At 42.5% G+C, this 14,769-nt stretch overlaps 1 protein-coding gene across 1 annotated transcript in view; it reads right to left on the reverse strand.

The window, feature by feature from the left end:
* LOC149997064 (solute carrier family 5 member 4) overlaps positions 1 to 13,907 on the reverse strand; it is a 29,647-nt gene extending 15,740 nt beyond the window's left edge. The window contains exons 1-7 of the mRNA XM_090291109.1: positions 13,767 to 13,907; positions 13,002 to 13,073; positions 11,324 to 11,428; positions 8,956 to 9,015; positions 7,010 to 7,114; positions 3,268 to 3,373; positions 1,959 to 2,039 (exon numbers count right to left, since the gene is read on the reverse strand). Of these exons, the coding sequence (XP_090147235.1) occupies positions 1,959 to 2,039; positions 3,268 to 3,373; positions 7,010 to 7,114; positions 8,956 to 9,015; positions 11,324 to 11,428; positions 13,002 to 13,073; positions 13,767 to 13,901 (664 nt within the window). The 5' untranslated portion in view covers positions 13,902 to 13,907. The remainder of the gene's footprint in view (positions 1 to 1,958; positions 2,040 to 3,267; positions 3,374 to 7,009; positions 7,115 to 8,955; positions 9,016 to 11,323; positions 11,429 to 13,001; positions 13,074 to 13,766) is intronic.
* Positions 13,908 to 14,769: the final 862 nt, after the last annotated feature.

The following is a 14,769-nucleotide window of genomic DNA, read 5'->3' on the forward strand; positions in this document are numbered from 1 at the left end:
TTGCTTTCACGAAGTTCATAGAGCAAATCACCCTTTAACCTTTCTTGTTATGGTGCTTTTGGAAAATTTGATTTAGTAGCTAATCTTATAGTAAGAATAAAACCACAATCCAACAGACTGATATTGATGTCTCACAATCATCAGAGCAGAGATAAATTTGAAGGTGAACTAACAGACTGAGCCTAACAAAAGCAACCATCAGAAAGTCCCAACTCCTCTGGAAGGGCCAGGAAGCAAGGGCCTCTCTGACACAGAGCCTGGCTGGTCTGACCTTATGCATAGTCAGATTTTCTGGACTAATACTACATTTTACCTATGTTTCAATAAAAATTGGAGAGATAAGGAGCAGAAATTGGAGGGAAATGATGATTCTCTGCCACTGGGTGGCCTGGAAAGGCTGGACAGGTACAGAAAAGAGCCATAATGGATGGAAATCCTAGAAAGATGAGCCCAGGCATCTGGGGACACTTAGTATAGGTTTAAATGATGTACAATTAATTGGAGTGTGTATCATACAGCTGTTAGGCTAAGGTTGACATTAATTTACTTTCTCATTATTTATTTAATTGAGCACCAATATGTTTGTATATGCCAAACGTGGGACTGGGCGTACGCGCAAAATGAATGTGCCAGGCAGGAGCTCAGCCTAGTGGAGGATACACACAATACTAGGAAATTGTTCTGGTAAAGGCAATGTGGTTTGTAACAAAACACATGAGGGACCCTAGGAGGTGAGAGACTCCCCCATTCTCATCCTAAGGATGATAAACGTGAGACTTAGAGAGACTGGTGCAAGGCACTGCCTCACTGAGGCCAGAAACCAGAGAACTATGAACAAGTACAGCGCAGAAGTTCTGGCTAACTAAACAGGAAGTTCATCAGGAATTGGTGCTAGTTGCTGCCTCTGGAGCAGTACCGGGCAGCAGAGCTTTTTGCAGTGATCTACTCTGTGTCTGGCCATTCGATAAGGAAATATGGCTAGGCAAATGCAAAACTAAATAAACTTTTAATTTTAATTATTTCAAATATAAGTAACCGTATGGGACCAATGCCATCTATGTTATGTTAAGTCACCATTATCATTGTGAATGTGTTGTCTTTGCAGTTGTATCAGCTTTTGCTCCACATGTTTTCATGCTCTGTGACTTGGTGCATGCACATTCAAAGTCATACACAGAGCGGCTTGAGTGGAGGAAGCATGGTGGCTGCAGGACAGGGGAGGATAAGGAGACGTTTTATCCCATGTCCTTTCACTGTGTGCATGTACTGCCTATGCAAAAACAAACAAACAAACAAAAAAAACAAAAAGACAAACAAACAAAAAAAAACCCAAATACCATAATAAAAAAACCCAAAAAACTATCAAGCTGTAAATTAGATTCATCAGTGGTGCTTGCTGGTATGACTTACTCAAGAGAATAAACTGATGATACTGAATAAGTGAGAATCATAAAGGAAAATCCAATCTTTGTTTATAGATCCTAACAATAGAGTGAACAATGTACTTTAAAAATTCCCATCCAAAACAAAACAATCATACTAAAGTTTATATTCAGTTATCTTAATTTTTTCCTAATATTTAATGTTTTATGAAGATTTTATGTAACTAAAGGGTTTCTGTGCATTAAATTCAACTCACCAATATTTTTTGTAAAATTATCAACTCAATGATACTAATTTTGTCCATTCTGAAGACAAAGATATTAAGGTAAAACAAGATAATTTACCTGAGCAATATTTTTAAAAGGAAGTTCAATTGTCTTCCCTCATTTCTTCATGCTGAGATAGTATAGCAAGAAAGAAGGCTAGGCCTTCATTTCAATGACATGAATTCTATAAATGATTGGAAAATATGACCAGATAGAACTGGGAGGCAGCAGTAAAGAGCAGACAGACTGAGCAGAAACAAGTGCCGTGGTTTTCAGCCCCAGGGCTCTGCTCACACTGTCATTACTTACCAAACCCCATGAGAATAAAAGAACCTATCAGCATGATGATGGTCTGGAGGGTGTCTGTGTAAATAACCGAGGCCAAGCCCCCTGTGTGAGAAAAAAAAAGGACCAGGGTATTTTACTCATGTGCCCTCACCACCTTGCCTTCACCCTAGGTTCTCTTCTACCTGAACCCTGGAAATGACTCAACAAAGAACATATGGAAACTCCTGGCTGGGTCACAAGCTCCTCTTGGCATCATTATCTTCTTAGAAGATATGTCTCTCACTTATCCTTCTGTTTTTCTTGCCTTGTCTTGACTCAAAGTTTTTGTGAATTATGATGGCGTTCTACCTTTGTGTGAGGTTTTCAATATTAAGTAGGAGCAAAGGCAATGTTTTAATACCATGAAAATTTTCCATGACCATCCCTCAATTCACTCTATTTATCCCAGTATATACCTGTTCTCAAAAAATCAGATGAAGCCATTTTTTGTTCTAGTCTTGGAACATATCATCATTTCATTGGTCAAATAGGAGATATTATTATTTCCTGAAATGTTGTAAAACTGTCACCACCACCACCAACTCCTCTTTCAACTTTAGACTCATTAGATTCTTAGTCAACAAGACATTTCCTTTATGAGAGGGTCATGGAAAAACAAGATTGACCCTGAAAACAGGAGATTTATGCCCTCATCTCTCATGTAGTCTGAAACACAAGCTCAGTGCATGAAAATGGCTCCATAACTGTCTTGATTGTTCAAGCTTTTATTTTTTCTTTATTCTTTCCAACTGAGATGGGATGGTTTAATTTTCATAAGTGAGTATGCATGAGACACTACACCAATGTACCTGGTTCATGAAAACCACTGTTGCCACATACCTTCCCTGCACAATCAACCCACTGTTTCAGTTCCCTTTTTCCCATCCTGCCATTCAGAGCCCACCACAATCCAGGTGCCCTGTGCTCATCTGGGCCCTGCCTTGGACTTGCCAGTCTTATGTATGAGATGCTATTTCATCATGACCTCCCATGGGTATTATACACTGGTTCCAGGTGTCGGGCTGGGTCCTGAACACAGCTGAGACAAATCAGTGTTTACCTGCCCCGCCCACCACATCATTGTCCTTGATCAAGGTATTCATGCTGAATATTGAGGATTCTGTTTCCTTTGCTCTAGTCGTGTTTCTAGGCTGTGCCTGATTCTCAGAGTGGGAATAAAGGAATATCCTTACCTCGGCGCTGACAAGGCTAACACTGAGGTTGCTAATTGCAGGTTGGAGTGGCACAAGCAGAAGATAGCATGGCTGAGTTAAACAGGCAGCGGACTCACCAGTGATTGTGTAGATGGCAGTGATAGCCAAGAGGCTGAAGATTGCCAGGTAAAGGTCCAATCCCAGGGCCAGCTTGATGAATATGGCTCCAGAAAATATGTCTGACTACAACGGGAACAGGCAGGATGGGAAAGAAACATGCGCTGCATCACTTAACTCTTCACAGATGGCTCCCCACCAACATGTACAGCTACACTTGTCTCCTCTGCAGTCCAGTTATAACCTCCTTGGAAGCCAGAGCTCATCCTCAGAGGACCATTATGGGACTGACCATAGAGAGGGGTGATGAGTGAGTGGGTGGAAAGTGAGAAGCATCTATACTACAGCTGGCGTGGGCTACTCTTTCATGATTGTCAGTAGAGAAACAACGATAAGCTCTAGGGTAGTAGATGGGGGAGTCACAGAGCTGACAGTGGTTATTGTTAGGCAAATACTTGAGATGCTTGGGGTAGCAGAAAGCAAGAGGTAAAACATGTTGATGGGAGGAGGGAGCAGTAATTATGAAGCAAATAACCAGAGATATTGAGAAGAGATGGGATCAAGAGTGGGCACAGGTTGAGGGGGTGGGTCTTTGACTCCTCATGTTAGGAAGAGAAGACTAAATTAAATGTAGATTAGTTAAATGGGGGGGGGTTAGTGGTTCATGCCTAATTTTCTAGATAAAGCAAGAGATGAGGTTTTCTGATAAGAGGCAAAGGTCTAGGAGCTAAGAAGTTTGGGGAGTTTGAAATAGTCATTGAGAGAACCAGGGGAGAAAAATAGCATTAAGACCCACTGACAAAATGAATATTGGTTGAGGTTTAGAGGTCAGCAGGGAGTTCTGCAAAACCCTGTGCTGCAAGATCATGTCCACCCAGCTTTGCCTGGACCCTGGGCCGCCAAAGAGTGTTTCCCAGTTTCCCTAATTTCTCTTCAACACAACTAGTGCTGGCCCTAATTGGATCTGTCCCTTCACTTCTGATCCCCACAGGCTCCATATCAAAAACCCAGAACTAAACCAAACAAAAACAAAAACCTGAGAAATAAGAAGGTTAGCTCTAAACACAGAAGCAGTATCCCTGGGTGCAGGCACAGAGTAAGTGGGAGACAGGATTTAGCCAGGGCTGGAGTTTTGCTAGAGGAGTTCAGTGGAAGGAGAGAGGCATGGAGATTGAGGCTGTGTGCTGATGGACCACGGAATCCAAGGGGCAGGAAAGCACGAGTGAGCTGAGGGAAAAGGATAAGGTGGCAGGATTCGGAATCGGAAGAATCAGAGGCAGGTTTCTTTGTAGACTTGGGCTTGGAAGAAGTGGCACAGGACATGGTAGATTTTTTCCTCCCTAACATTTGAAATAAAACCTGTCATTTTATCATCTCACCAGACATTCGTGCTGGTGAAAAGCCTTTTCTTGTTTATCTGAGCCTAGAACCTAACTCTGTATTTCATACACAAAGTACTTCCTGCAACTTTGTTATCACCAGGGTTTCAAGGAATGTAACTACTGTGTAAATCAGGGAAAGATTGTACTTTTTACCAAATTGGATATTTACTAAAAAAAATTTAGCTTTTCAGAAAAGGTATCACCAATTGAAATGTCACTCATTGCATTTAAGTTGCTGTGAAGCATATTTGTGTCTATCTGCATTTACAGTTGTCACGTTCATACTTATCTAGGTGGCGGTGGACGGTGTTAGGACTCGTTTATTCATGCCTAGTCATTTACATATTAAGACATATTATCTTATTATGAATTCTTTAACTTTTGTTTCTTTATATAGTACAATTAAGACCTCAAATTGATGGTTTTAAAATTATATGTAAGTAGCTTATATTACAAATTATTATTTTTTATTGTGGTGATATACATATAACATAAAACTTGCTATTTTGGCCATTTTATTGTGTGTAATTCAATTGGATTAATTACATTTTTAATGTCTATAAAATATTTCTAATAAAAAGTATTTCATGGTCCAGGATATTCTTTTGCTCTTAAAGGACATTGGGACAATTGTCAAAATCTGAATAAGGTTTGTAGGTTACATATTAGTTTGTATCAAATTTAATTTCCTGGATTTTAAAATTTTCAGTATGGTTTTCTAAAAGAACATTTGCATCTTCAAGGCATACAGACTGAAATATTTGGGAATAAAGATGCTTCATAGCTGCAACGACTCTCCATATATGTATTAGTGGAGGTTGAGAACCAGTGAACAAGATGATCTTTTCCAAACCTGGGGCAGGGGAGGACTATGGAAGCTGTCCTAGCTGTTCATGATAGTCTGTTTAATAAGTAACCAGGACACAATCTGTTATCAGAATGTAATAGTACACAAAAGGTTGTGCATAAAATTAATCATTATTAATATCACTTTAAACATAACCTTGTAGATAACCACAGACCCTGCACAGTTAGTCACACATATGTCCTTGGCCTTCCCTGTGTCTCCATTCAGCTCTCCATCATTCCATCCCCTCCCCACCACCAGGATCCTTCCACCAAAGGAGGCTGCTCCCTGTGGGGCTTCTCTGGTTGCTCTCATTCTGCTCTAGAACCTTGTTCATGCCCTTTAGGACCATAAAGCTGTAGAGGCCAGAGCCAAAGGAGAACTGGGAGATCACTGAGTCCCACCCACTTGCGCATCATTGCAAGCTTCTCTGCTTCCCTTGGCATCTCCTCTTTTTTTGTCCTGGGGGGTTGTTTAATTCCCCCTAGGATCCCATGAGGATGACTTCCATTTCCACCCAGCTGAAAACATCCCCTTCTCTGGGTATCCACAGCACAACTTCTATGCTTGTCCACACACTTAATTCAAGCTCACATTTAATACATTTGCAGATATTGTCATAAAGTGCTAACAATTCCATGGCTGAATTCTTATCTTGTCAACCCTATGGTGAACCCCTAGTGCACAGGAATCTTTGTTACCCCTGACATGGAGCTCAACAATACATGGTAAATGCTAGGAAATGCTCACGTTGCATTGGGAAGGCTCGTGCCATCTAATCTAAGCATCTGGTTTACTTCCAACAATGACTCAGCTCAACAGAAAGGCAATAGTGGGGCCAGCTTCTTCCCACATGAACTGCCTAGACTATGAACTTGAGGAGATTATTTCATTAGTCACTGATACTTGAGAAGCAGCTGTGTTACTTTCTTTGTTTTCTACACATGCTGCTGAATCTTCAAGTTCCTTCTTTCTTTCCTCAATGATTGTCTCCAAGGAATTTAATTTTTTTAAAAAAGCTTCATAAGTGTTTTACACTTACTTGTTACACATGTTTTGTAGGGGCAGTCTTAGATAAAATACATGTAAGGAAAAATCAATGTCATAATACAAAGCACTTTCCTTCTGGTTCACATGTCAGATAATCAGGCTGAAAATGAAAATATGGACGAAGAGAACAAAGAGGTGATTGTGCAGTGGAAGAGCAGGGGACCAGAGGATCCTTCTCTTTTCTATGTGCTACTCGAATGAGATAACTCTTCTTTCTGTACATTCATTTTTCCATATCCTTCATAAAAGGGTGGGTTTACACTCCACCGGCTCTGATGACTTGTCTTTATGTATGCAGGGTTTCTGAAGCTGCTTTCCCCCCTAAAAACCTGATAGGGACACCCCAGGTGATTTGAGACATCCACACTGCTTGACCCTGTTTATAGTCAATAGGTCACACACATGCCCAGCCCTTTGATCTTAGCACTCTAGCCCCATCACAGCAATCCCGTGAAGTTAAAATGCCAGGAGCACTGAACTCACTGAGATTCTCAAAGCCACACAGATGAAGAGGGAGAGGACAGAGAGGTAGATCTGGAGTCGCTTCCCACCAAACCTCTTCTTTAGGTATTCCGGCATGGTCATCACCTGCAGAGACAGATATCAACAGGGATTCACCTGCAGATCCCAGCACATTCAGATTATTCAACATTTACTCAGCACCTATGGGCAGGTAGCCTGTGTGTGGCACCTTGGTGAATCAGAGGTGAGAAGGGACAGTCTCCTGAGACAGCAGCAAGGATGGCATGAACACAGATACTAGAATCAGACAATCTTGGGATACGTTCCCAGTGCCGACATTTATTAGAAGTGTAACATTTGGTAAATGACTATCTTCCTGAACTTCCATTTTCTCATTCATGAAGTAGGATTTTTGTATGACAGTAAGTGTAAAATACCTATACCACCACCAAATGCATAGTAAAGACTCAACAAATAACTTCTATTTTCACCACTAATGTGACAGTCTAGTAAAAACATTACTTGTAAATAACAAACCACAATTATAATTACACAACAACTGATGATTGAATAAATGGCAAATATACTTTTGGGAATATATTTATGTGATTCTCGTGATTGGAAAGAAGAGATTTACATTAAATCCCCACTTAGAGAAAAACCTGTGATTGTCGGTACTGAAATAGGAGATTGCCTGTGATGTATAGCATACAAGGTGCTGCTTTCTGGTTGCATCATAACAGACTGAGCTCATGATTTAATCTCCCCCAGTGCAAAGAATGCTAAATAAATATTAATACAATATTACCAAAAACAAGAAGGGGAGTTCTTGGTGGCTTGGAAACTGTGAGGATCCCCTGAAAGATGGTAAGCCACACCCAAAAACATATGCATGAGTTCTGTGGTATTGGTCTGTTGATCTAAAAATAAAAGGCCTTTCAAAGTGAGAGGCAATAAACACTTCCTTGTCATCAAAGAATAGCTATTCAGGAAGCATTGATTCAAACAGAAATCCAAAAAAATGTTCTGATTAGGAGAGAAAGGCAATGGGTATTTATAAGAAAGGAAATGAGAACAATTACATCAACAGAAGGGGACATTTCTATTGGTGCAGGAAAGCTAACATTGGGATGCTAATTATAAACAATGTTTTTAATTTTCAGTCCCATAGTCATCAGTCCGGCAGTCAGAGTATCTGCTTTCTTGTTATCCTTGCAAACAGTTCTTTGGGATACAAGGTTGCTTTAGACCCAGTCCAAAGGTTATTTTGGCCGGTTTTAACACTCCAAAGATTTGAGGCTTAAGATGGGCAAGGCAGTTACTTTGAGATGGCAGCTCCAACCCCATTTTAAAGTGGCTCCAGTTATTATTATTTTTTATAGGTTGTCGCACCAAGGACAGATTCACCCAACAAAGCTCGTTCAGGCCTGGAGCCAGAAGGGACCCGGGCTGAGCAAATGGGGAACGTATGGTGACCTGCAGAGAGACTAGCCGGAAGGCCTGCCCCCTGAGCGCCTCATCTCAGGAACCATTTCAGGATACAGCGCGCACAGTCTGAGCACCAGCAGCAGAGGGGACAAATGTGGGAGCAACGCTCAGAGAGACAGAGCAGTGCCCCGGTTAGTTGGCAACACCCCGGTTGAAGGAGAGCTGCCAGAGCTGTGGTATATTCTACCTCTCATTAAGAGAAGAAATCACGTAATAAATGTCAAACATTAGAATGAAGAAAAAGGCTATGTGTTAGTGAGGATGTGGGGACATGGGAAGCCTCCCAGGAGTGGTGGCCTGGGAACTGCGGACTGCAGCCATTTGCAAGAGCGGTCTGGCAGCACTTAGTGGGCTTTTGTAAATGGAAGCCCAGAAGTCCTGGGACAAATGGTATTGCCCAGGTTTCATGACTGAACAGAAAGAACGAGCAAATAAATGAATGCCTGACAGATGTGCCCAGAACACCTGTGATTACTCACCCCTGCCTTGATGTATATGGGGACAAAGAACCATCCTAGAACCAGCAAGAGCAGCAGGGCCTACAAGAAATCAAGAAGAGAGTGTGGAGTTGGAGAGGCGTGGCTTGCGGGCCTTGTCACTTCATGACCTCTGCGTCTGAAAATAAAATACATTAAGTCCTCGCTTAAAGTCATCCGCAGGTGCTTGGAAATGGTGAGTTTAAATGAAATTTTAAACAAAACCAATTTTCCCATAGACCAATTGATATAAACAAGAATTAAGTTCCAATGGCATATTTCTGGTCAAATAAACATTCCCAAGCTTCTAAATAAAGATCTGAAATAGTTCTAATATTAAACATTTAAATAAATGTGAGCTATTTATACACTTAAGGAAGATGAATAAAAACAACTAGGATTGTTATTTTCCAACCTGCTTATTCCAGTTCAATATCGCAGGTGGCCAGAGCCTTTCTGAGCAGCTCAGGGCATGGGGTAGGACCCTACCCTGGACAGAACACCTTCCATTGCAGGGTGGACACACACCCATCCACAGTCACTCAGCTTGGGACATTGTAGACACACCAATTCACCTAAAATCTTTGGGATGTGGGAGGAAACAGGAGTATCCTGAGAAAACCCACAGAGACATGGAGAGAATGTGCAAACCCCACACGGACAGTGGCCCCTGCCTGGAATTACTTTTTTTCTCATTAACATTATAATGAAGCAACGTTGAACGGAATGATGTTATTCAAGGATCTGCTGTAGGTTTGCTTGGATCCTGTCACCCTCAACCAATCATGATCCATCCAAAGACAGCTATGGATTCCTTTCCTGGGTTTTCATGATTCAGAGACTGTCATTTGCTGGGGCTCAGGATATGACACAAAAATGCATAGTCGAAAATGAACAGAAGAGAAGGGGTCTGAGCACAGGCAGACCCACTGGAAGGTCATTCAATCTTTGTCAAAAGGAATTATTCTTGAATGGCAGGAATTACAGTGACAAAGCAACGAGAACGAAGTTTGGAAATACAGGATATTCTCAGTGCTCCCTGAGTCTTGCATTTATAATAACGATAATAGCGTAATCTTGCATTAATATTAATGTTTTCAAAGTCTTCATGTATATCACTCATGCTGCTCTCAGCACAACCGGGTGAGGCAGATATGATAAGCGCAGTTATTCCTGTCTAAAGGAGGGAAAACCTGAGCCTCACAGAGATTTACAAGAGCCCAAGGTCACAGGCTAAAAGAACCAGGCTCTTGGCAGCCTTATAATCACACCCACTGGGGCCACAGGGCATTTTGTCCATGCCTCTGGAGGCTGGGTCCATTCTGGAGTCCCTGATACTGCTGAAGTAGAACTAGGGATTAAATCTGCAACGAGGGAGGGGCACTGGTATTTGTAATGACTCAAGGTCACTTCCTGAGTCCATGCAGAGGTCGTCTGTCCCCACTATTACTGTGATACAACTTTCTTCCACATAAGCATCGCTCTCTGACTGATATGCAGACAGGTGAACGTGCAAACACTGGAAAGGAAAAGAGAAAAGAACAGGAAAAACTCAGGCAGCTCAAGAAATATTTATGGCATGTGCTCAGCTGAGTCCTAGATGATAGGGCAGTCTAAGTGACCTGAGAGGGGTTGGTCCTTGTCTTTAAAATACTTAGGGTTTAATTAAGTGGACACAGCTCCTGCCGATGAAATGGCAGTAGAGTGATTAAGAACTCAGTTACAAAGTCTTGTAGAGTCTACCTACTGTTGCCATCATTTCCTTAGTCAGGATGCACCTTGATCAGTTTCTATGCATCCATCTGGCGTCAGCACCAGGAGGCTCTCTCAACATGTGCCAAGCCGTCCCATCATTTCAGATGGACCCTTGTCTTGTGTAGGCTCTCTCAGGACTCCGTGCCTGCTTCACTCCCTGTCCCATCTACACCATAACAAATGCATATCTGTCTTTCCCACTGGGGTTTACGCTTCTTGACAGAGGGGACTGTTGCTTTTACATTTTTTTTTTTTTTTTTTTGCCTGCAACTAATTTAGAGCCAGACACGTAGTGCAATAGGTCAGGGGGAAGAGATACAAGTGAGAGCTAAAATGATCAAGGAGGCCAAGTGAAAGCGGGGATTGACTCATAAAGAAAAGACATTCTCAGTGGGAATAACTGCTTCAGCAAACCTCAGAGGTGGGGGCTGTGCCTGGAGGCGCCCAGGCAGGATAGGGTCACGCAAGAAGGCCCTGAAGTTTAAAGAAAGGATACATTTTAAAAAATACAGAAATCACACCTAAGAGGAGTTTCTCCTATGCAGACTCCCAGAAAAACATAACTGGAATGATTTTTTAATTAAATTTAAAGGAAAAAGCCTGTGATATCACTTACATTCCATTCAAAGACTGCAGTAGCAATTCCTGAAGCCGCTCCGGTCCCGGCCAGCCCCACAAAGTGGCCACTGCCAATGTTACTGGCAAAGAGAGAGGCTCCCATCTGGAATCCAAGAGAACAGACCAGGATCAGAGGTAAAAGCCAAATCAGACTTCTTAAAAGCAGTTAAGTGTTGAGATGTTCCCATCACTACTCCTTCAGGCAGGAGTCAGCAAACTACAACCTGTGGGCTGCACCAGTTCTTATATGGCCGATAAGCCAAAAATATGTTTTTACATTTTTGAGTGGTTTAAAGAAGACTAAAGAAGAATACTATTTTGTGAAACGTGAAATTATATGAAATTCAAATTTCAGTGTCCATAAGTAGTTATATTGGAGCACAGCCATGCTCTTTGCTTTTACATATGACCTGCAGCTGTTTCTGAGCTACAATGGCAGAAATGTGTCATTGCAACAGATGGTACTGACCCATAGACTCTAAAATATTTACAATCTGACAATTTATAGAAAAGCTTGCTGACCCCTGCTTTAGAGGAACATTGATCTGTCTACCTCAATGCTCTGAGTTCAGCCTGTTCTTGGCCAAGAACTGCCAGATCTCCCGTCAGCCCCTTCAATTAGCTTCAAGGTTCCCATCACCTTCTCTACTGTTCTAAAGCCTCAGAGATCAAAAGAGATCTTTTGCGTGGGCACAGATGAGCCCTAGTTCTGACAGAACAGAATTGGGGGTTGGGACCCCTGAAGTGCTCATTCTTCTGTTCCCACTTTTTCAACCCTCTATAAAATCAACTTTTCTATTCAGGCATTTGGGGCCAAGGGATAAGATGAATATCATTGTTAGCTATGGCATTAGGTGAGCCTTGAATGTCTCATAAAACAGTCCTGAAGAAGGCAATGCTGGATTGGACACCCCAATAAAAATCCATTTCAAGCTTGCAGTTGGTCTGCTTCAACCACCAGGGCCAGGTCATTTCCCCTCCTTTCATATTATTCAGTCAGTGGGTCTGTGAAGAAAGCATGTACGGAGCACTCACTGTATACCCAACCCACCGCTGACACTGCATGCATTCAGAGAAGAAGATGCAGCCTCTGCTGCAATGGGACTCTTACCAGGGAGCCCAGACATCAGAACCCAGCAAGGAACTAGGCAAGGGTCACAGAGGCATCACCATTTGCACCACCACAGGGAACACACAACCACTAACACACCTGCACAGAACAAAGGACTAGACATTCAGACTGGAGTGAACGTCAAGGCTTCTCAAATGAAACAGGGATGAAGCTGAGTGCTGAAGGAGGAGAGGAGGGAGGCTGATGCCCATTCAAACAAGAGGGTCAGCTTTAACTCGCAGTTGGAAACAGAGAAGGAAAGTACTGTGGATCATAAGTAGCCAAGGCAGAAGATTCTTGGTGAGGACCATGGAGAAAGAACATGAAGCAGAGCCAAATAGGGTTTTCTCAAATGCCCTGCTACATCTGCTCTCATAAGTGGTGACACACTGTCATGTACCAGAATGATGGGGCAAAAGCTCTAAGGTCAGAGATTTAGGAAAAGAGACACCAGCAGGTAGGCAGGCAATGGTCATCAGAAATGATTAGCATGCTCAATGCGTTCTTTATTTACTCTTAAACACACACACAGGAAATTAAATCCTGGGAAACTCTGATCACTCACCGGCCACCAGGCCACATCCCGACCAGCCAGGAAGAAGCCTCCAACAGTGCCCCGGTTGGTCTTCAGCATCGCCTGTGCAGGAGGGAAGACGTGGGAAGGTCAGACCACAGCTGAGGTACCCAAGATGCCCCAAATACTGCAGTCATCATGCTGATGAAAGTGTCCTTTTACAGCTCTCCTGAAGAGAGACACAATTTCCTGGAAACTGTGATACAGCATCAATATTTAAAGGTCCTCCAAATCCTAGTGTGCTAGAAACCCAGAGGCTTTAGAAAATTATATTTCTCAACCTATGTCCTAATGCCTCTGTTTATTTTCATTTATGAAAACAATGTGAGGTATCACTGAAGCCATGTTTGGAAGAAAATCTATAGCTTCAAACTCATTATTGAAAGGAAGAATGAGCATCAGTGAATTAAGTATTCAATTCAACTAAGTTAGAAAATGAGCAAGTAAAAGAAAATAAAAGAAGTGAGATAGGAAAAGGAATGTCCTTATTCCCACGTGCTGGAGATGCTGAACAGATTAAGTCTGAAGTTCCCAGTGTGGCCCTGTTCACACAACGGGGTCGTTAGGAGAATAAGTTAACTCAGTGTAAGCATTCTTGATGTCACACACGCAAGAAAACGGTTCTGAGAAGGACAGTGAAATCTGTAACAGCTGTTAATGTTCTCTCAGCTTTACCACATCACACCTCTTCCTCCCTTAGATGTTTTACCCCCACGCCAGGTGCCCACCCTAAGTCCCCACTGGGCTCCTACATACCCACAGCCCGACAACCATCACTACCACGAAGTAGACAACAATGACAGAGATGTCAGCAGCGTTTCGGATGCGCTCTGACATCTCAGGAGGGCTTGGGGTCCCCGTCATGGTGCTGGGGCTTAACGTGCTGGCCATGGCTGCTGGCAGTACTATTCCCATGCCCAGGAATGGTCCTTTCCTTATATAAGCTCTGGGTTAATGATCAGCCAACAGCAGGTGGAGCACACTATCAGAACCAGCTCCTGGGCATGGGACCTTTAAACCTTTTATTGGAAGCTCTCAGACCCTGGCCCTCAGCGGTCATTGTTGGCCGAAGTGGAGTGTGAGAATGAGGGGTGAGAGACCAGAAGTGGGTTGAGAACTGGAGGTGGAGAGTGGGGTTCACTGCGTGGAAAGACAGGGTCTTTAAGATTTGACCAGGTTGAGGGAGCATTAGGGAGAGATGACTTTATTAGATTCCACATGTAAGTGAGATTACGCAGTGTTTGTCCTGTGTCTGGCTTATTTCACTTAGCATAAGTTCCTTTAGTTTAATCCATGTTGTTACAATGGGAGGGTTTTCTTCTCTTTTCAAGTAGAACAATATTCCATTGTATATGCGCGTGTATGCCACATTTTCTTTATCCATTCAACTGCCATCAGACACATACTGTTTTAATATCTTGACTATTGTGAATAATGCTGTTATGAATGTGGGAGTGCAAATAACTCTCTAAGATACTGATTTTGTTTCTTTTCAATACATATCCTGACATGGGATTACTGGATCATATGGTAGATCAACTTTTAATTTTTTTGAGGAGCCTCCATACTGCTTTCCATAATGACTATCAATTTATGTGCCCACCATGAGTGCACTAGGATTCCCCTTTCTCCACATTCTTGCCAAGACTTACCTCTTGACTTTTTTTTCCCCCAAGGCAAAGGGGAAAGGGGGGAGGGGAGAGAGGGGAGGGGGAGGGGGGAAGGAGAGGGGAGGGGTAATGGAGACTCCCAGTCACCC

Source organism: Furipterus horrens, unplaced genomic scaffold, assembly GCF_987537825.1.
Source record: "Furipterus horrens unplaced genomic scaffold, mFurHor1.1.pri manual_scaffold_11, whole genome shotgun sequence".
In the NCBI taxonomy this organism is placed as follows: Eukaryota; Metazoa; Chordata; class Mammalia; order Chiroptera; family Furipteridae; genus Furipterus; species Furipterus horrens.